The 23,599-nt window shown below is 37.2% G+C and overlaps 1 protein-coding gene across 1 annotated transcript in view; it reads right to left on the bottom strand.

Moving 5' to 3' along the window:
- Window positions 1–10,245: 10,245 nt before the first annotated feature.
- LOC125062817 (V-type proton ATPase subunit D 1-like) overlaps window positions 10,246–23,599 on the bottom strand; it is a 38,174-nt gene continuing 24,820 nt past the window's right edge. The window contains exon 6 of the mRNA XM_047668988.1: window positions 10,246–10,858. Coding sequence (XP_047524944.1) covers window positions 10,624–10,858 — 235 coding nt within the window. The 3' untranslated portion in view covers window positions 10,246–10,623. The remainder of the gene's footprint in view (window positions 10,859–23,599) is intronic.

Here is a 23,599-nt window from a genome sequence, read left to right as displayed (position 1 = left end):
AACAAATTTGCAAACCTACGAAACAGTTTAAATACGTTTTTCGTTTCGAAATCGAAGCAAAACAAATTCGGAGGTTAACCCAATTAAGTAATAAGCCACTTACAATAACTAATTATATTAAAGGTTTATGTAGCCGCCTGGCAGATATTACCGGTGACCCCAGAGCTGATGCTTTCCACGCTCAACGATATCGCAAGGAAATGCCAACATTAAAGATACACAGGAACCATTTTTAAATTTGTTTCAATATTCTATTTATTAATTATTATTATTATTGTGTAGGTTAATTATATTATAAATACTGTATATTTGTGTGGTATTAAAAATAATAATTATTAATATTACCTACTGGTGACCCCAGAGCTGGTGCTTTCCTCAATGATTAATCGCAACACAGCGAGGAAATGCTTTTAGAATTTTGAATTAAAGATTTACTATTAGAATACTTCAATTATTATTATGACTACGTAGGTTGAGAATACTGTAAATTTGTGTGTTGCAAATAAATATCACAAATTTAACTACATTTATATATTGCATTTGAGTTATATATTTTTATGGGATAAGCCATTGAGCTGTTGGGGTACTGAAAGTTAAATGTTTATCACCGCTCATGCAACACCAGGAGTTTTTTGCTGCCGGCATAACCAGGATCTGATGATGACATCTCAGTGAAATCGAAACTTTTTTCTATAGGTCAAACAGGTATTCTCGCCTGATGTTAAGTGATACCTTCGAAACTGGGTTAAAAATCATAAAAAAAATAAATGATTCCTTGTTTTTGATAGAATTATTATATAATATATATCTCTCAGGAACAGAGTAATAGTGACTGGCAAATATGAGTACTTCGGAACACTCCCCATAGTTTTTTTTAATTTATTAAATGTTTTCCACATAATTCCCCGACTATGTAGTCGTCGGAGGTGTTAAAAAGCTTACATAAATGGTATTGGTAACCCGAATGTTCACTTTCTATTACTATACCTATTACTATTTCTACTACTATATACTTATTTCTTTTGACAACTTTTTGCATGACCCCTATAGCAAATCCCAAAAAGATGCCCCTTAACCTAACATTGGGCATTATTCCCTTCAAACTCGTCTCCGTTACTTTATGCGATAGAAGATGCAAAGAGGCTGTATTATAGTTCTCACTTTTTGATTAATTTTATTTGTTAAGGGTCTGTTTCACAATGTACGTTCTACATACGTTCCAAATTAGCTATTTATTACTTGTTGGTACACTATTTTTGCGTTTCACGACTGTCAGATAGCGCTATTCGTCACATAACACATCATAAGTTATGAGTCCGATGAATGTCAAATAGCACAATTTATCTTCCAAATAATTTATGTGTTGCATAGCTATTTGGTACTTTATTCATACATTGTGAAACAGACCCTTAGACTTTCAAAGCTGCGTTTAGGTTAGAACATGAAAGATACGATGTTTAAATAGTTATGTTAGCTGTCATGTTACGATAAACTAAACAAATAGACAAACACTTCTATCTTGTATTTGTAATCTTAATAGACACGACGTTTTTTACCGAATTAAAGAAAATATCGTAATTCATCCATTCTATCCGTAGACTAGTTTTAGATACAGATGACAAAAGATTTAGCAGAGATTTGCAGCGAATTCCCTGCGAAAGGATTTCGTAATCAGACTTATAGTGTTCTGGATCTTCTGATGATACGACCCCTGAAAAAAAAATCTAAGAAATAAACAATTTTTTTTTTGTCGTGGACACCCCTTATCACTTAAGGGTTTGATAGATAGTAGCCGATTCTCAGACCTACTAGATTGATTCCTATAAAAAATTTCATAGGAATCAATCAAGCCGTTTCGGATAAGTATGGGAACGAACATTGTGACACGAGATTTTTATATATCAGAATATACATATTTTAGGGTTAATTCTGTAAAACACTTTCATAAATATTCACTTTAGTTTTTGTTAAATATAACAATGCACTCAAACAATATCTTACGCAAACAAAAGGACAAGACCAATAAACTACTTTCTTTTACACCGTTAGTTACCCCGTTAAGGGTTATTACTGAATCATAAAACAATAACAATTAAAAAATACTTTAACACGTAACAGTAAAGTTCGGTGGCGGTTGTTGGAGGGATGTAATCATGTACAATTATATGTTAAATGAAACTCAACTGGCTTTAATTGTTTAAAACATGAGCTTATAACTAACATAAAATTAGGGGTATTTAAAAAAAAAAAATTATAAAATAGGGGGGCCAACGAGCTTGCGGGACGACCAAAAAGGGCAGTCTTCGTAGCCCATAGACACCCGTTTTTAGTGGGAGCGTTGCCGGCCTTTGAAGGAGGAGTACACTCGATTTATAAACATTTGGAGGTCGTATCTCTGAGGGAAGACCCCCACCGGGAGTCGATTCCACAGTTCGCTAGTTCGCAAAAGAAAATGCCTTGTGACCAACTCCAACCATCAAGATGATGCTGGTGAAATTTAGAGCTCGTACGGCTCGTACGGTGTTGAAAATAGGCAGGAGGGATTAACCCAAACAATTCTTCCGAACACTCTCCGTAGTATACTTTGTAGAAAACGCAAAGATTATAGGACTATATGTATTGGGCTTGCGACGGTGGATTAACAAAATACAAGTAATTTATTCTTCTGGGTTCTTAAATCTTCTGCTACTTATAAATATCATAAGTGAAGTCGACTTTTTGGACATTATCGGAAACGCGAATGTTATATTATAATTTATGTGTCTGGAGAAAACTAAAGGGCTCATTTTGGGTTCAGGTGTGCGATGATTGCTAACATTTGAAGAGTTATAGATATAAAAAATAAATTAGTGGCGCTACAACCTCTTTTGGTCTTGGCCTCAGATTTCTGAATCTGTTTCATGATCGTTTTTTAAATCTAATAGGCAAGTAGGTGATCAGCCTCCAGTGCCTAACACACGCCGTCGACTTTTTGGGTCTAAGACATGTCGGTTTCCTCACGATGTTTTCCTTCACCGTTCGAGCAAATGTTAAATGCGCACATAGAAAGAAATTCCATTGGTGCACAGCTGGGGATCGAACCTACGACCTCAGGTATGAGAGGCGCACGCTGAAGCCACTAGGCCAACACTGCTATATGATATTAATTTTGGTTTTATTTAAATTTCGAAATTACACCCATATCGAGATAGGTTCACAACTGAGCGTCATTTAAAGAAAAAACTTTTTAACCGGATTGAAGTTATGTATTATTATAAATTTACAACTGTTTAACATAATTTTAAATTTATCCGACGTTTCGCGTGCTTTACAGCGTGCGTGGTCACGGTGACTGAAGACAAAAGATGTTGGATGTCAAAAAGTATCACAGCTGTAGAGAAAGTTGCCTTATCTGTATTTATTTCCCCGGAGTTGGTATCGACTAAAAGATGGAGGGTTTTGGCAAAAATGGCTCACGGTGTCCTCTATTTTCGCAGATTGTTTTTCTTGAGATTTTAATTTAAAATTATTTTAAATAGTTGTAAATTTATAATAATACATAACTTCAATCCGGTTAAAAAGTTTTTTCTTTAAATGTGTAAAGGTTATGTAAATCAAAGACAATACTAACTGAGCGTCATTTAAGGCTGTGGGTACCACTACGTGGAACCAGCTGCCCTCTAAAGTACTTCCGAACCAATTTAGGGGCCTCCAAAGAGCGTACCAATTCTTAAAAGGCAAGAGTTTTCTGGTGTTGTCCATAGGTTACTATACATCAGGTGACCCTCCTGTTGTTTGCCCCTGTTCTATAAGAAAAAGACGAAGGCGATGCGTCAGGCCATAAACAATTTGTATTGTTGCAAGTTGTAAAATATTATTGACTAACACAATCGCCATTGTTGATAATATCACCATGGTTTTAGGTTTTACGGGATTGCATTTTCAGTTTACTTAATATATTAATTCAATATAATAGTTAATTGAGACTCAATTAACCTTAGGATTAGCTTCTACATTTTTGTTTATACATATTGTTATTTATATTTTTTCTTTCAATTTTACTTTATTTCATTTTAGTTTATATGATATTTTAAGTTCTTTTTTGTTAATTAATTATGCACTTCTTGTACTTTACCCTCTGTAGGTGTTTCTTTTTTATTCCATATTAGGGTTGCCTGGAAGAAATCGCTTGTTAGTGATAAGGCCGCCCGTTGCCTAATTACTTATGTAACCTCCTTTTTTATATGAATAATTTTTAATATGTAACGAAGTGTAAATAAATAATTTCAACACTCTCAATGCCAGAGGGCTCGCAAATGCGTTGCCGGCATTTTATAAATTGGTACTCTCTTTTCTTGAATGACCCTAAGTCTATTTAGTCGGAAATATGAATTAAAACAGCGAACCCTGTCCTGACCAGGAGTGCCTTGGATCCGGTATTACAGTCACAAAAATAGCTGTTTCTATCCAAAGTTATGGTCACAGTACAAAATGCGTATGAAAATGTTTATATTTGACCCGCCATTATTATTTTTGAAGTCCAGTCAGACTTGATGTCCTTCTTTTCAACTAACACGTACGAGTATGCTATTTAAGCGTTTGCAACTATTATTATTATTATGCCTTTATTGCTGACACCAGTAAAATATATAAACATTTGTTTTAGTTACATAACCTAACTTAACTTACTACCAAACTTCTAAATAACTAAACGCTGGCAACCACTTACCTGGGTGTCCATGGACAGTGGCAGATTTATTTTGCGTGTTGTCCCGACGAGAATGTAAGTGTGTGCTCCTATTTCACCATGCTTCCTGCTGATAGAGGACAAGTCTGTTTTTAATTTAAGTTATTATTATTAATTACTTAAGATGTCATGTGGAACATGGTGTTATGGCAGATCCTTACAAACGTTGTGTAAAAAAACCATGGCGATTAAAAAGAGTGGCGGAGAGTTCATTGCCAGTTCTTCTCTTCCGTTCTATATTGTGTTACCTATATGATTGAATGATTTTTTACTTTTATTCTGCAGATTTGCTATGAAAAAACATATGACACAAATATTTAATACAACACAAGGGCATAGAGGGCCTGGGGGGGGGGGTTCAGGTAGGAGTAGTGGCCACCCCCATCTTAAGCAGAAACATTTTTATTAATAATTAATTTGTCAACATTGTTTTTAAAAATCTTTAGATTTTAGATTTTCAATTGCTTTATACAATTCTTCCCATCCTCTGTACTACAACTAGAAGGGGGGCACTTAGGTACTTAGGTTGCACCCCTACCCCCCTTAACAGTCACAGTCAGTCGTCTTGCGACGACCTATTGTGTGTTCCACTCGATTTAGGTTAAATTACATAAATCATTTCAGGTTAAACATTTTCTATTGATTGACAAGAATGGTGGAGTTTTTATTTGATGCCCAGATTATGATTGATGCAGGGTGATAATGGCCTAGTGATGTGATTTAATATAGTATTTATAAATGAAGGTAAAATAATGGCACAGTTTTTACAATTATATTTAATAATGAGCAGCTCGCTTTAGCGTGCGACTCTCATCCCTGATGTAAACATCGTAATATACTAGACCCAATCAGGCAAAGGCTGATCACCTCCCTCATGAAACAGATGCATAGGACCCAGACTTTAAAGGTTGTAGCGAGAACATCGTAATATCTGCATTAGACCCAATCGGGCAAAGGCTGATCACCTCCCTCATGAAACAGATACATAGGACCCAGGCTTTAAAGGTTGTAGCGAGAACATCGTAATATCTGCATTAGACCCAATCGGGCAAAGGCTGATCACCTCCCTCATGAAACAGATGCATAGGACCCAGACTTTAAAGGTTGTAGCGAGAACATCGTAATATCTGCATTAGACCCAATCGGGCAAAGGCTGATCACCCCCACTTATGAAACAGATACATAGGACCCAGACTTTAAAGGTTGTAGCGAGAACATCGTAATATCTGCATTAGACCCAATCGGGCAAAGGCTGATCACCTCCCTCATGAAACAGATACATAGGACCCAGACTTTAAAGGTAGCAAGAACATCGTAATACCGGCATTAGACCTAATCAGGAAAAGGCTGATCACCTATGTGCCTCATGAAACAGATAGCCAGGGTCTATTGGGTCTGGCTTAAAAGATATGTGTATGAGTGATTTATCATACCACGGTGGGACACTTCTATGGGTCTCATGACCATATATTTTATAAAAAATAATCTGAATGGGTCCTGGGATGGGCTTTGGTATGTGATGCTACTTTTGTGGACACTCCTCCTACTCCGACAAGCACAAAAGCTGGCGCAGCCGCTGAGCAGGTGGAAAATAGTCTTTCCTCCAACTTTGATTTTGTTCCCATTGAAGTAGAGATTCTTGGGGCGTCGCTTTGCACAGGTACCTAATTAAAGATTCAGGGTAATACCAGTGACCCCTGAACTGGTGCTTTTCTTGCCTAACGATATCACAAGAGAAAGGCCAGCAAAGTTTAGCACAGGGGACTTTAAATTTATTTAAGTTTCTAATCCATTTTTAATTAATATAATGTAAATACGCCATACCAGATTTTCAAAGATTTTTGGTCTCTGAAGAAGACCTATGATTAAGATGAGGTAGATATAAAAGAACTGGTATATTATCGACAATTTAGAACAGCACTATGAAAGGAAATTTCCGAATTTCTTGAAGCAAGAATTGCTTATACGAGTATATAGTGAAAACATTTATATATATTTACGCTCTCTCGAAACTGTCTTTTCTCTCTCTCTCTCTCTCTTTCGTCCTTTATTTGTGATCAAACATACTTATGTAGATTAAATTTTTAATAGAACGGGGGCAAACTGGCCGGAGGCTCACTTGATGTAGGTTGTGATACCACACATGGACACTCTGAATGCAAGATGGCTCGCGAGTGCGTTAGTGGCCTTTTAAGAATCGGAATATAATTTAAACTCTCAAATTGTTTATTAAATAGACACATAAAATTTTAGTTTTTTTGTTTTATTAAATAACTAAGTCCCGATCTGCACAACATGTCCCAGGAGTATGAAATATTTTAGATGCAAATAAAAAAGTCACGTACATTTTTAATTTACACAGTTTGATTTGAACAGTTGTATTCAAATACATTTTTGAGTATTTAAATTTTTAAGAAGTATCACATCTGTAGTTGATGATCAATAAAAACTATTGAGAAAAATACCCCTAAATAAATGTACCCCGTGGCATCTTAATTTCCCCTTAATTTGAGGGAAAACCCCCAGGCGTTAGACTATTAGGATAACAAGAAAATCGCCATACGTTAACAAATCTAAGCTGTATATTGTACTTTTGTAAAGATTGAAAATAAAACGGGCTTTTATTATTATTATTATTATCAAAAAAATCTTAAATAAGATCGTATATAAAGAAAAAAATACGAAATCTTAATATTAATAAAGAAACCTACTTAGTATCACTTCGACGTTTTTGCGACAGACGGCAGTTTTTGCCGCGCACCACCACTATGTATAACCAACTAGCTACTGAAGTATTTCCGAACCAATTCGTCTTAGGGTTCTACAAAGACGTACCGCATTTTTAAAAGGCACTTACGAGCTTTCTAGCACTGTCCATGGGTGGTATCACTTAACATCAGATGAGTCTCCTATTACATAAATAAACTTATAAAATTTATCAAAGTAGAGAGAGAAGAACATGATTATGAAAAATCACTACATAGTATAAAACAAAGTCGCGTTCTCTGTCCCTATATATATGTATGCATAAATCTTTAAAACTACGGAACGGATTTTGATGCTGTTTTTTTAATAGATAGAGTGATTGAAAAGGAAGGTTTAAATGTATAATAACATCCTTTAAATAGTGGAGAAATACTGTTATTTTTGAGGTTTCTAATGTGATGTCGTAAATAATTACATTTTTTCCGCTTATATTGCAAACGCAGGCTAAACCCTACGAGATTTATCAAAATATTGTACTAAGTATTGTCCACATTAAAAAGGTCTACAGAAAACACCGCGATGGTATATCTCTATCTCTTGTGAATAAAATTTTTTTGTCATTTACTTTTTACGACAAATGATGGCTAATTTTCGAAGCGATTTTAACCAATACATCATTAATCCTTATCCAATTAAATACCTTAAATACATTGTTGATTTAATATAGATCTATATGGCCCTTTACAGCACATGATTTAAATGAATATTTTCGAAGCTATTACATATTTAAAAATTGCGGGACGTAGCGTTTGCGGCTCTACCGGCCGGCGGGGCGGCGGGAGCTTGCCTTTAAATAGCGCGTCGGTCGCCGCGGTAATCCCTATAGCACTTTGAATTAAGTATCAGCATGGCACCAATGCGAAGCCTGGGCGGGTCGCTAGTTATTAAATAAATCATTGCTAAGCGCGCCATTAAGTAAGACAATTGACAACCTGACAGCTGACATCCATCCGCCATCTTGTAAGTGAAAAACAAAAGCCAGTGGCGCTACAACCTCTTTAGGTCTGGGCCTCAAAATTTCAGTATCTGTTTCCTGATTTTTTAAGAGGCAAGTAGGTGATCAGCCTCCTGTATCACACACCGTAGATTGGGTCTCAGGCACGCCGCGCCGGTTCCCTCATGCGACCTTCATCGTTCGACGAATGTTAAATGCGCAACCTCAGGGATGACAATCGTTGAAGCCACTAGGCCAATACTGCTCTTCTGATCGTGTGAACGCTGCTAAAATATAGCACTTATATAACACACTGTTGGAACCATAACTGTGGTCCCTTGAGATTTAAACGTACATTTTCTAATTACTAGTTTTAATATTTACTTATGGGGTTTAGTTTTAACTATTTAAAATATTATATATTCCTGAAGATGAATTGTCAAAGATGTACCAATTAGAAAGGTGAAATATACACTATTATATAATTACTAATGACGGCTCATTGGTCTAGTGGTTAGCACCCCTGACTGCGAATCCATGGGTCCCGGGTTCGATCCCCGGCTGAGACAAACATCGATGTGATGAGCATGTGGTGTTGTGCTTAGGTCTTGGCTGTTTAAACATGTATTTATATATCTATCTAGTATCTATCCATAATATGTATGTATATCCGTCGCCTAGTACCCATAACACAAGATTCACCAGCTTAGCATGGGACTAGGTCAATTGGTGTGAATTGTCCAATCATATTATTATACTAATTCCCTCCCTCCCTCTCCAGGGGGACGTTTAAGCCCGTTCGGGGCGTAAGCGTATACAGAGCTGGCTATTTACTATTTAGCCCTAATGGATGCAGCGTGCTGTCGACATCGCGTTAATACTTAATGTTGATGTACCGGATAACCAAACTAGATAGGGACCGAGGCGTGACACTCGCCTAAGTCCTGAGGACGCCGGATGGAGGCGTCCGGAGTCCAGTACTTCAGTAGTTGGGAGCCTAGAAGTAATGTCTACGACCTGGAGTCGTAAAATATAACCAGTACCTACTGATACCGCGCGTGATTGGGCCGGAAGCGCCATCTCTTGACAGAATAAATAACAAACATGTAAGAGATGATTCTATTTAGATTGACAATTAACACAAAAATATTGACGTTTGAATTGACAGGACTGGTGCGGTACTTCGCAGTCTTAGATTTTTTTATTAGGGAGACAGTTGCCCATAATTGTCCCTTTAGTCTACGGCTAGAATTACTGCGTTGATGACATATACTAAAACGCGATATCGAAGTAATTCTCGCTGAGCTTGATAACACTTCACTGGCCGTGGTCCATCCCGCGACGGCCCCAGCCGAGGACATAATCTCACAGGTGACGCCCTTGCACTAGTTGCAGGAATAGCCGATATCGGCCGAGCTGAGCTGTAAAGGCCCTTCAGGCCAACAAAGATTCAAAAATAATTCACTGGCAGTAGGTTTAAGATACGAACTACTGGAGCGAATCAAACCCAACGCCTCTTCGCTTACACCTCACCAAGGGTTATTATGCTTGCCCCGGTGTCGTTCTGCATCAGCTGGACGCGAACAACCACACCACCAGCTCTGCCCGAACTGACCGATTCCAATTATTCTCTGACAGTGGTCAAAGAACTCTCTAGTCTCTAAGTTGGAGGAAGAGTATATTCCACCACAAATCGCTGGCATAACTAAGCTATGAAGGGAAAGGATTAAAAGAAACACGCTTTACTAAATAATTTAAAATATATATAATGATATAAGGCAATTTAAACGGTCATAACATATATAAAATCACAATATATAATAAATATAATATGTGAGTAGAAAAATAAAACATGCAATCAAAATTGCATGTACAGTTTGTTAAAATATAGAATAAGAATAAAATAATATTCACATACATTAAAAATAGTATATAATAATATCATGTTACGTTATTTAGTTAAAGGATGCGTTGCCGACCTTTGGATTACGCTCTACACAGAGTCGATTCTACAGTTTGAAGGTAAATGGCGGATCAGGAAATACTTTCCGCTATCAGACTTCTGAGAGGCGACGATGCGTCAAAATGAAGAGGGGACGGCCGATCGCGTCACCGTAGCACGATCGCCACGCATTCTAAAATATGTAAAATACAGTCCTCCATCTAACTGGGTTGATATGCCAGTACATTTTGTATATTAATTATTTTTTTTCGTCATTTCTTCTTTTGTCGTTTCTTCTTTTGTCATTTCTTCTCCAGTCTCCTCTTGAATCCTCTTTAACTCTTCCTTCCTCCTATCCTCTATCTTCTTTTGTTTAACACGTTTCAGACGAAACGTCTCCTCTCTCTCTTTCTCGTCCAACTCGGAGACAATATATTTCGACGTCAAATTTATTCTTGGTACGACTATTTTGGACAGCACATTGCCTTTTCTGAAAAGAGAAATATGTCAAACAACTTCATATGACTCATGTGATGGGATTTCAAGGATATAGGTTTTGGAAGAGCGGATTTTGCGAGCGGAGCGAAGAGAATTTCTATATATAGGACACCTTATAGCTTATCAAGCACGCGAACAGACAAATCTTTGGTCGAGAAGCTAAGCAGCAGGGGAACGTCTTTACCCCCTTTCCGAAAAATGGGGACTTTTTTTACTTACATATGTGGCCTGGTGGGCTAATAGTCTAGTACTTGGGGGGCAATCAAACCTAATTGAATTCATTAAAATCAGTTTGAGTTTCCGTTTCAAATTAAACATTCATTGCATACGAAAATAGCATTCGTTAATAGACATGGAAACTGACACTACCGCCATAAACTTTCTTTCGCCAGGGCTGTGCTAAGAACAAATGAGGTAATTTTTTATGAGACATCAAAACTCACTAGATGGCAGCACACCTTTGTATCTAATACTAAAACGCGGTAAAAAGTTAAATTCTAAGTTTTTGTATATACATAATATATATGTGATAATATAATCAGTGGGCGCTGCGACTGTGCGACCCTATGTAGATCATGAAGTCGGTTTAATTTTATTAAATACAAATATTATAAAACGAGTTCCCTGCCCAACCAAACATAACATCGTCAATGGCCATTTCATTCACGATTCACGACGTATAAAAATAGATATTTTTAATTTTTATAAATTAATATTTTTTTATTATTTTACTCCATATTACGCTTAAAACTATGTTTTATACAGATTAAAATAAAGTAAATCAGTGGCGCTACAACCTCTTTAGGTCTGGGCCTCAGATTTCTGAATCTGTTGCATGATCATTTTTAAATCTACTAGGCATGTGATCAACCTCCAGTGCCTGACACACGTCGTCGGCTTTTTAGATCTAAGACATGTCGCTTTCCTCACGATCACTTTTCCTTCACCGTTCGAGCGAATGTTATAATACAGATTACCTGAAAAAGTTGTCATATCAAAATGCTAGATAATAACGATTGCCGCATTGCCAACCCTAATACCAAACTTTTTCAGCAAAGTCTAGACCCGACTAAAAGCATTGGCTAATAGTATTCCAGACCATCATATTTGAATAATTCTTATATTACAGACACCAGCTTTAGTTAGAATTTACGTCATTTTAACTGCCTTAAAAATTTATATCTAAACATACATAAATTACGCGTCACGTTGTTTGTCCGCTATGGACTCCTAAACTACTTAACCGATTTCAATCAAATTTGTACAGTTCGGTCTAAGTTAAAAGTTAGGATAGCTTACATATAAGTCTACTGTACGTGTGTATGTCACTGGGCTTCTATTAAACGGCTGGATCGATCTTAATGTTTTTTTGTATGCATTTGGGTGGAGCCATGGTTGGTTTGCAGTCGGTACTTTCATACTTTGTTTAATATCCTAATCGCTTTAAATATTATGCAGGACAACGTCTGTGGGGTCCGCTGGTAGTAGTATATGTTCAAACATAGCACTTCCATTCGTGGACGGATCTGGATGATCAAGGAGTCAGCAGATTCGTATTTGCAGCGTCCAGATCCCAAAAGCTGTTGTAGTCACACTTAGTATTCAGGATATTAAGTAAAATGTCCCAGCAAAAAATTCGATTTAAGTTAATTAATACCTTTTTTACATAAATAAACTGAGGGTGAAGGTGCTGCTCCACCTAAAGGGTCCTGGACCAGTCAAACCATTAACTCTTTTTGAATGGAATCTCGCTGTCGACCTGAAGGGCTTTGACAACTCATCTCGGGCTGCTTTGGCGAGCAAATATTAGGGTCCTGGAAAGACCGTACCAATTCTTTATAGGCCGGGAACGCACTCGCGACCTCGTCCTTCGCGACCCTCTGGTATCTAGAGTGTCAATGGGTGGTACTTGGGGTCCTTTAAAGAGCGAACCAATTCTTAAAAGGCACTTGCGAGCCTCCTGCCCGTTTGCCCTCTGTTCTATAAAACTCACTTTTTGACACAGAAATAAGTATGCACGCAAAAAACTAAAGGCTTGTCTAAAATAATGATGCATTCAGTTACAGCTGTAACCGCACCAAGCTGTAACTCCTGGACGTCCAAACGGCTCAATCGATTTTCATGAGCTGTGTATGGTGGTTTTAAACCCCACGTGTTCCCCAACCAAGAATTTAATAGATCCAGCCCTACAATCTTTTAGACCTTAATAGACAAGTAGGTGATCAGCTGTGTTTTTGGGTCTAACGCCTTCACCATACCATCGCACCACACATATAAAGGCCATTGATACACAGACCCATTGAGCCATCAAATCTCACGGATGATAGACTCTGTTCCAAGTTCAACCCAGTTCTAGGCCACTAGACTCTATATAATCTAAATTAAGTTTAAGACCATAAGTTAACACCGTTTTAGGTGAGGTCATTCACCTCTGAACCAGTTCCGAAGCCTGGTCAAGGATTCTGAGTCATTAAGTAGGCGTGGTGTGAAATATATTTTGCCTGCATTTACATAAAGAAGCCTAAGTTTAAACGTATAAAAAATCCACCTCCCTGCCAATATTAAATTTATCATAGCTTTTAATTGGCACACAATCGTCGCCATGACAACGACATTACCACTAAACAATATCGTAATTATACCAGCTTAATTGCGATGGGAAATTGACATTTGCAACCTAATTTCATTAGGTCTTTGGATTTAATTATAAAATTAATTTCGTATACTACAAAGAACGGTTAATACAATATATTTTTAGCTAGAATAAGGTTACACGTATTAATATTACAGACTGTACGGCTCTTTAATGTACCTAATTTGTCTTCGGGACGGTGGGATACGGTACAAATTAGAACAGGACGGGACAGTTGGCGTAAGACCGATGGCTGACCATGCGTCATACTCGTGAACGAGTGCTACTTGTGGTGACTGGTCGTACTTGAATTCGTGTATGCGGTGATGTTAGTTATTTCGACTATGTATTTGCGTGTTGTTCCAACGAGAATGTAAGTGCGTGCTCCTATTTCACCATGCCTCCTGCTGATAGAGGATAAATCTTTCTTTTAATTTATTTTATTATTGAAGTGAAAGTTCTTTATCGGGGTTGGAAAAAAATTAAGTGTAACATTTTTTCGTTACGCGTCACATTTTTCTGTTACGCGCCATCTTTTTCTTGTCCCTACCACGGTTGATCCGAAGAGATTCGAAGCCATTAGTAACAAAAATATATAATAACGATAACAATGATAGTAATACTAATAATTCTATTACAATTAATGAAATTCTGTAATAGTCTTAGTACTACATAGTAGTACAGTAATAAGTTAAAATGAAATAATTGTATTTGTATTCATGTCTATGATAATAAAAGCCTTTTGTTAAACTTTATCTAATTTAACTTTATTTAACCAATTTTTATAAAGTTGCATATAGTAGATCATTTTTCGAAAAATACATAGTACACGCACACATTTTTTATTTATTACTTTATATGTCATGTGGAACATGGTGTAATAGTTGCAGCTCCTGACAAACGTTGTATAAACAAAAAACTTGGCGATTAAAAAGGTTATTGCCAGTTCTTCTCTTCCGTTGTACGCCTTTGATTTGAGAACTGGCAGCCAATGTAAAATTAAAAGCATTTAATGTAAATTTCTTTTTAGACGTTCATAAGTGTACATTGTGTTACCTATATGACTTTTTTTACTACTATTTACTTAAAGTCCTGCTGGTGAGCAAAGCATGTGTTCTCCAAAGGGTTCTTTAGTAGTGGATATGCGCGTCGCAGGCAAAGGTTTGCAATAAGGGGCAAAATTTGTTGCACAGATCGCCGTTAACAAAGACATTGCTACTAAACGACTCCACGACATCTTTATATGTTCGCAGAGTTTACAGTAGCGATATCGACATTATCGTGTTCGTTTAGTACTGTGAGGGTGTATGTTTGTTTTGTGAATAAAGATAAAAATAAATTTTGAATAGTAATCCCTGAATACATAAGATGTGTACTTGTAGGATAAGGAAAGATAGGAACCAACGACTGATAAAAACTTTGCCTTTAGGCTCCAGAACTCGACTGATTTAAAAAATACTTTCACCATTAAAACCCTACAATATCCCTATTGAAGGCTATAGAGCAACGTAGACGCCCCAAAGGGGAGCAATTTGATTGTTAAGGGAATTCGAAAATTAATAAAATTATATTTTAAAATGTGCTGTGTTTCATTAAAAAATCCTAATAATTTTTCCTAAAACCTACATTTAAATGTCTTAAGAGAACAATTAAATTTTGTAATATTCAAAATTATATATATATATTATGTATTACATACGGAGGCCTAGCCATTTTTAGGCTTACGAAAAAGCGTTGGGAAACAATGCTATATTATGTTTAAAAGAATATGAAATTTCGAAGTAACCCAAGGTGTGAAATAAAGATTCCTATATGCTGCGGAAACTATTGATAATAAGTGTTCAACAGTCTTTTAGAAGACATCAATATCTACATATATATGTACTAGCTGACCCGACAAACGTTGTTTTGCCATGTATATACTTATATTACTTCTAAGAAACATTGTTTTAGTTCAATAAAAATAACTATCTGCTATAATAAAAAATAGGGGTTGATCGTAAAGGGGTGAAAGAGAGAAAGAGGTATTCTGTATCATAAAAAAAAACTAAAACATTAAAATTAAATTTTTAGAGTGGACAGCCCTTATCACTTAGGAGTTTGAAAGATAGATAGTAACCGATTCTCAGACTTATTGAATATGCATAAAAATTTTCATAAGAATCGGTCAAGCCGTTTCATAAGAGTATGGGAACGAACATTGTGACACGAGAATTTTATATCTTAGATAGCAAAATCTTTTTTGCATTTAAAAGTCAATTTACCGAAAGCTTGGCTATAGAACACACTGAGGTATTTGATATTGGGACTGGGTATGAAACATTATCGTTAAACACATTTAATTATCTTGAACAAAGACGTATTGTTAATTTAATATCTTGGGTTACACTATCGTATAATACGTTCGTTAAAACACTTTGTAGCCTTCATCAGGGATAACAGAATTAATGGTGAAATAATTTTTCAAGTCACTCTGTTTTGGAGCCTAATTAAATCAAATATAATATATTTATTATTAGTTTAACTGATTCCCTAAGATACCTCAATAAAATAAATAAATCAGTAGCGCTACAACCTCTTTAGGTCTTGGCCTCAGATTTCTGAATCTGTTTCATGATCATTTTTAAATCTAAAAGGCAAGTAAGTGATCAGCCTCCAGTCCCTAAGATACCTCAAACATCCAAATAAAGACCGTGTTTGTCACTTACAAACAAACATTATCAAACTAATCCCTGATTTATAGAACGAATCTATGTGTAGCAACTGACAGCTCATAACTGGGGTATTTAGTTATAATTACACACAATTTAAACCTTTAAACAAATTGATTAAGAAATCCTTAGCAATAAATATAGGTTCAAACATAATTATAGATTACAAATTGATCGGAAATTGTCATTGTTACAAGATGGCCGCTCAATTACCGCCATTATGTAGTAATGCCATCAATTTCTTTAGAAATAATTTATAAGCGTCGTGTACTTAAATGAATCGGCAATGGAAAATCGATATTGCGAGCAAACTCACAATGCTGCGATAAATTACCATTTTTCTATAAACCACCGCATTTAACATAGAGATTTTTCAGAGTTGTTCGGATAATACCTGCTCAGTTTCATCATCGGACGTCCGTTACAACTGATGTTAAAGATAATTGGATCCAGCTTCCCACTGAAGTATTCTATACCAATTCGAATTATGGTCCTTCAAAGAGCGTACCAATTCTTAAAAGCCTAGCAGGCCTTCTGAGATTGTGAGTGTCCATGGGCAAAGAGACACATTATAATTTTCTCTTTTCCTTACATCAACACCAACTATGCAAAACACTCAGCTGTATGCAACGCGGACTTACAACGAACACTAAGCCTTGATGAAAAAAGGAAAATTAATTAATTTATATTTCTTACTTTGAGATGTTGTCATTGGAGAATCGCAGAAAATTAATTGATATATATCGTTTGCAGTTAATATTAATAATCAGATTGATTGCCCGAACTTTCTATCTAAATTTAAGTTTCGTGTCTATCGATACCCCAGGCATCCCATTATTCCATTTGTCCCTCCTTTTCGTAGAACGCGTTTTGGTCCAAGCTCACCGATATCCAGATTAAGCATTCTGATAAACGAGCTAGGTCTGGATATCCATAGTTGCTCCCCTCACACTATAAAATCGACTTTTGTTTAGTTTTTTGTAATTTTAATTTTTTTGGTTAGTAATTCTTTTTTTTATGTTTGTTTTGTTTAATAATTGTTTTGATTGATATTTGTATGATCTCTACATGTGTCATGTTTGCCTTCAAGTGCTTGTCACATTGAAAAAAATATTTTGTGGTTGTTTTACCAATGTATCGGTGTGCCGAGCGTTGGCAAGCTTTTTATCAATAAAAAACATATCCATAGCGCTAAACCTGCATCACGAGTACACCCAACATACACACTCTCACCTATATATCACCACAAACCATGATACAACACAGCCGAATTAGGTATTACATAGTTATATGTATTCAATAATTGATTCTGTAAATGTTTGAACGTTTTGTATAATATATTATGTATTCCATCTTTGGCTATATAGTGTAATTTTTGTGTAGAAATTCAAAATAAATAAATAATCCGTTGTTTTTGATGGCTTGTACAAACATAATGGGACGTCATATTTGCTATAAATAGTTGTAACACTGATGGAAAAGGGACAAAGCCAAACTCACAAATTCAATTTCCTGACGCGACAGCGGCTTGTATAGCAATTGTTTGACTTTCGGGTGCCGACACACTACACGGTTTAAATATAATATTTACCCTTTATCAAAAACTCCCAAATTCCATAAATAACCTACTTATTCTGTAAACTAACACACTTAAAGCAAAAGATTAGATTATCACAGAGCTATGGAAAGAAGTATTTATAAAACTCTTTAGGTATTAGGAGGCCCAGCCTCTTATGTATCTGTTTCTTGACTGTCAATCTAATATGCAAGTAGGTGATCAGCCACCTGTACCATACGCCGACGTGTCGGGTCTAAGGCAAGTTTTAAAAAAAATATATTTACGAGCAAGTGTTAAACGCACATAGAAAACTCCATTGGTGTACCGGCTGTACACCTAGTGGCTTCAGTGTGCTCATCCCTGAGGTCTAAGATTCGATTCCCGGGTGTACCCCAATGGACTTTCTTTCTGCATGCGCACGAGCAAGTCGTATAAATAATGTCACCTGCAAGTCAAGTGAGTAAAAGTCAAGATTCTTCTGAATGGCAGCCCCGACATGGGAAAAGATAAGAGGTAGACAGGCCATGGCGGGGCCGTGTGGATAAGTAGAACTAGAAGAGAAGAGAACACTGTAGACAAACGGGACGCACAAAAGAGCAGTCATCGTTGCCCATAGACACAAATTTTTGTGGGGGCGTGGCCTCTTTTAAACAATTGGAGGTCCCATCACCCAGGGCAGACCTCCGGGAGTCGATTCCACATTTCGCCAGTCCAGAGAATGTCTGAAAGCGGACCGTAAAAGACGACCAAACAGTGTGATGCGGTATTATATTTAAATAGATTAAAACAAATAAAGTGTTGACGTCATATCTATACATCTATATATATTTAAGCATAGTCTGGAGACCGAGGACCAGTTGAAGCGTTGGACGGCCCCACTAGATGAACACATGGTGGAGGAGACCTGGTGAGGTCGGAGGGAAGATGGAAGCAGAGCGTGACCAACCGGTCATATTGGAAATTTAGACACATAGTCCAGCAGTAGACGTCAACAGTCTGCTACTACGCTTCCAAATAGAATAAATAGTAATTATTCATCTTCTTGCTCGGAATCCTAAATAGTAATTATTCTCAATGCAACCTTCTACTCTCTTAATGTGGCAACGCCCTTAAAATCAGGTGTAAACAGAAAAATGAAATTTTGCATAAAATCATTTCAATTATAAAACAATTGAGCATATAGTCTGTCTCTCTTTATATTATTTTCATACGTAACATTTCTATTGATGGTGATTTATCAATCATAAATCACCTCCAATTCACAAACATACAAGTCTTTCTTTTTTGATTTTGTTCCCTTAGGACTCTTGGGCCATGGGGTTCAAGTGTGCGCTAATTCAAGATTTAAGGCGATAGGTGATCCCAGAGCTGGTGCTTTCCTCGCTTAACGATTGCAATACAGCAAGAAGATGCCAGAATTAAACAGGTAAATCTGGTATTAACTCGCAACTTAGGCTTAATTATGTAAAACAATTTATTATTTTCAATTACTGCCTTTTTAATGAAATTTTTGGTTTTCATATATTCAATTATATATTAATGGTATAATATTGTATTATGAAACAAAACTCGGTAAATTTGACGAATCACGGCTCCATCTTTAAAAAGCTCCAATTTTTTATACACAACATAAACCTATAAGCTACCCAAAATACACTTCACCCAACTTTTTTCACCCACTTGTTCTCCTTCAAAGGCCCTTTCTTTAACCACTTTCAAAACTTCAAACATTCACTCACAATGTTAGGCAAAATCACGACCCATTCCATGCTAAAAAGTATTCTTCAAGTGCAACAGTAGTTGTAGTTAGTTTAGTTTAGTTTAAGTACCTAAAATCATTAATATGTCAAATGGAAGAGACTAGCCCACGCACACTACTTTCTCTTTTAACTATCCTTTTTAATTATTTTACATATATACTCCTGACACACATATTAATTTGAGCACACATTTCACTGGCTGGCTACAGTTTAGAATAAACAGTTGTGAATTTAGCTGTAAAGCCAAACATTAGTCACCACAAAGAAACGTAAAAAATCCTGAATATCGGAAAACACAAACGGAGCGGAAAAATTTCATATTTCTCTGACCTCAATTTCCAATTTATGACGCGATAGCGGTGGATCTTTAGTGACATATTTATATTCGATAACTGGAACAATGCAAAGAAACACTGTTATGTAGCGACAATTACAATCCACATCATCATCAACAACTACAATGACGCTACCAAAGTATTTCCGACATACAACATCTCGAGATGAGCTAATAAGCTTCTCCAACCGTTCGAAGCGCTCGCGTGTAGAGGGAACGTGATCGTACCCTCGACCCATTAGGACCGGAGTCCCACAAGGCTGGGTCCTCGCGCTGTTTACCGGCAACATTCGTAGAGTCCTCTATACCGATGAGACCGCTCTCTATACCACCCACAAAGACAGAGGTGTCAACGTGGACAGCCCAAGCCACAAACACGTCGCTAGGCAAAAAGGTTCGGAAATGGGGCTTCAAAATAAATCCCGAGAACGTCCCAGGTCTCTTTGCTAGGGGTCACACAGGAGCTCTCACGCAATCGCCTCAAAAGAGAGGTAACCCTATTTGCAAGCCATCCCGTGGCAAAAGTCCGTCAAATATCTAGTCACGCTCTTTAGCGACATGTACTTCCGTAAGCACATAGCCACCGTTTGCAAGGCCTCTTTTGTACTCTCTCGCCTCTATTACCTCCTAAGTAAAAGGAGTCACATGTCTTATACTTAGACCCTAAATGCTTAATGGAGTGCTAGCGGAGTCTAGGAACGACGATCTTCACCACGACTTGGAGCTCCCTATCATAGCGTAATGGATGAAGTTGGCGTCCACACCAACAACGAGTCTAGACATCATCCCAACCGTTGGTGCGTAAAAGTATCAATTACTACCCCTCCTCGAGAAAAAAGGCTCGTAGGAGGCCCCGACATGTCTTAACGGATCCGGAAGAACTTCCTGTAAGTGTCATCGTAAGCCCTGGAATTGTGGGTGTCTATAGGCGTTATCACTTAAAATGAGCCTCCTGCCAGTTTGTCCCCCAGAAATATACGAAGAGATGTTTTCAGATATATTAAAACCGCATGAAGATATAATTTAGATAACACGAGGAGTATGTTCTAGCTACCAATATTTTCGCATCAACGCCTCCAGCTCATGTTACCGTGTTATATGTTTGGTGCATGTGAGAGGTGATTGTCCGTGTCAAAAACTTGTCGATTTTTAGACCCTCATTTTGTTTAACATTTAAAAAATTGACATAATTTTTTATAAATAATTTCGTATTTTTATTTGAATGATGAATGCTGCAATGATGTCCGCCATTTTGTTGTAAGCTATCCCGGCTGAATATGTTTAGTAGCATTCTTATGAAGGCCGTTTTTAGGAGAAGAGATAAATAGAGAAGGATAAGTATGTAGCGACATCTAGAATCTGCGCTGATGACACTGCGATGACATCAAACCCTGAAACTGCGCTATCGAAGTATTGCCCCTTGGGCATATTTACTTGGGCCAGTCAGCAGTCAGACTGGTCGCGTATTCTCCCATTACATTGGAGGAACAGTACACTAAAACTTTACACTGGAATTCTTGCCCTTCTGGATGAAGGGAGTCACCAATGTGGAGGAAGGATGAACACTATTTACACATATTCAAACTGAAGATAGGCCCCGCGAACGACTGTGATGAAAGAACCGACCAAACGGTGGTTCATTTACTTGTTGACTGTCCGACTTACGAAAGAGCCTGCCGTATCTGGAGCTCGCATGATGAGCTGTATGGGCTATCCGACATGTTGCTTAAGCACAGCTGGAAAATTATGCTATAGAATTATCAAATATGTCAGTAAGATAGGTAACACAAGAGGTACCGCGGGTCCCATCGGCCAGCTGGCTCCAATTCGCCCATAAATATCAGAAGGATATTTCCGTAATTGTCGCCCGGGCCTAGCGGATGACGCCAAGCCCACCAGACTTAGTTTAAGCAAATAAAGTCCCTTTTTAGGAGAGATTTGGCACTCCCCTGTTGCATAGTTTCTCGGTCACAGATCAGCCTGGTAGCATGTCTGATCTTTAGCTAAAGATTGTAGGTTCATCAATAAGATAATCAGTCAAAATCCACAATGGAAGGAACCAAAGGGAAGAAGGAGAAGAGGGTGTCCCAAAAAAAGGTGGACAGAAGAAATAGAAGCGGTAGCAAGTGCATGGAGAAAGGAAGCTATGGACAGTTGGAAAAAGCTGAAGGAGTCCTTATCTGAAGGGGCACCGATCGACGGTACTGAGGAAGTTAGGATAATATGACAAAATATAGAAAATCTAAGCTCTAAGCTACTTTTGTTATGATTGGAAATTTTTATTATTATTAAAATACACAATTAATTTAAGGTTGTAACTTCTTTTAACTTGGACCATCAATTTTATACACGTTTATACGGCGAGGTTTGAGCTCCGATCATTTAGTTATTTCGTACATAACATAGGAATGTTATATACCAAATACAACGCTGTAGGAAAATGAAGTGTTTATTATTTTTTATTACGCAAACGGCGGCTCACCTTAAGTGATACCACCCACCGACAATGCCAGAAGTCTCGCTTGCGTTGCCAGCCTTTTAATTAATACGTTCTACCATCCTAAGTGGAGTTGGTTCGGATACTTCAGTGGCCAGCTGGTGTCCACTGCCATAATTACTTAGTTGTGGAATGATTACTTATTTACTTACGAGTCATACCTATATATCGCACTATATGTAGGATATAAAAAGCCTTGCTATGAGTTAAAGCCTAAAAAAGGACCATACAGTGGACTTTAAATTACCCTATGAAACCTGACCATTGTAACGTGCTATATTTTTAACTGCCCACCCTTCATTTCGCCTTAATATGTTTTGCTAACCCTACCTTTTTAGTACATTTCATATGGAAAATTTTGCTATGCTACCCCATAGAGACCTTTCGCTTTTCACTCCATAAAAGCCTTACCCAGAGTTCAACGAATAATACTCGTGCTGGTCCGGCCATAAAGGTTTTAACAACATATTTTGCGATTCATTTTTATTTACGATAAGATTATGTAGCCACAGATTATTGGTTTCACTGGCTATATGACAGTACGAGCCAGAGTTCAGAGACGTGTGCTAAAAATCACAACTGCCTTTCTTTTCAGATGATGTAGTCCAAAACGCAACTGTCAACAGCAATAAAATAAGAATAAAATTGACTCCCAAAAGTTTTTCGCCACTATGCACGCGAGCTGTGTCTCTGGTGAGGCGACTGCGGGGGGGGGGGGGCGGCATTCCGGGAGGGGGGACTTAGGATATCGTAACACAAATATCACCTAATGGAGAAATAAATTAATGAAATCTTTCGCTACAAACGTCTGGTCCGGGCCTCAAATTTCTGTATCTGTTTAATGGTTGTCAATCTAATAGGCAAGTAGGTGATCAGCCTCCTATGCCTGACAAACGCCGTCAACTTTTTGGTTCTAAGGCAACCGTTCGAGCAAATGTTAGACAAAAAGTCCATCGGTGCCCAGCCGGGAATCGAACCTACGACAGCCTACAGACAGAAAAATTAAATAACGCAAAGAACCTTGCGATTTAAAAGAGGGATGTAATTCCAGTTTTTCTCTTGATTTAAAAACTGGCTATGTATATATTAGTTTTACTGATCTAAAATGATTTTTTTTTTTTGTTCCCTTTGGAGACTCTTAGGCCGGGTTCAAGAGCAGCTAATTAAAGATTTAAGTTGGCGCCTGGTACTATTGGTTACCCCAGAGCTGGTGCAATGAATAAGTATAGCAATACAACGAG

The sequence above is a fragment of the Pieris napi genome, chromosome Z (assembly GCF_905475465.1).
Source record: "Pieris napi chromosome Z, ilPieNapi1.2, whole genome shotgun sequence".
In the NCBI taxonomy this organism is placed as follows: Eukaryota; Metazoa; Arthropoda; class Insecta; order Lepidoptera; family Pieridae; genus Pieris; species Pieris napi.
This window is presented reverse-complemented; position numbering and strand designations above follow the sequence as displayed.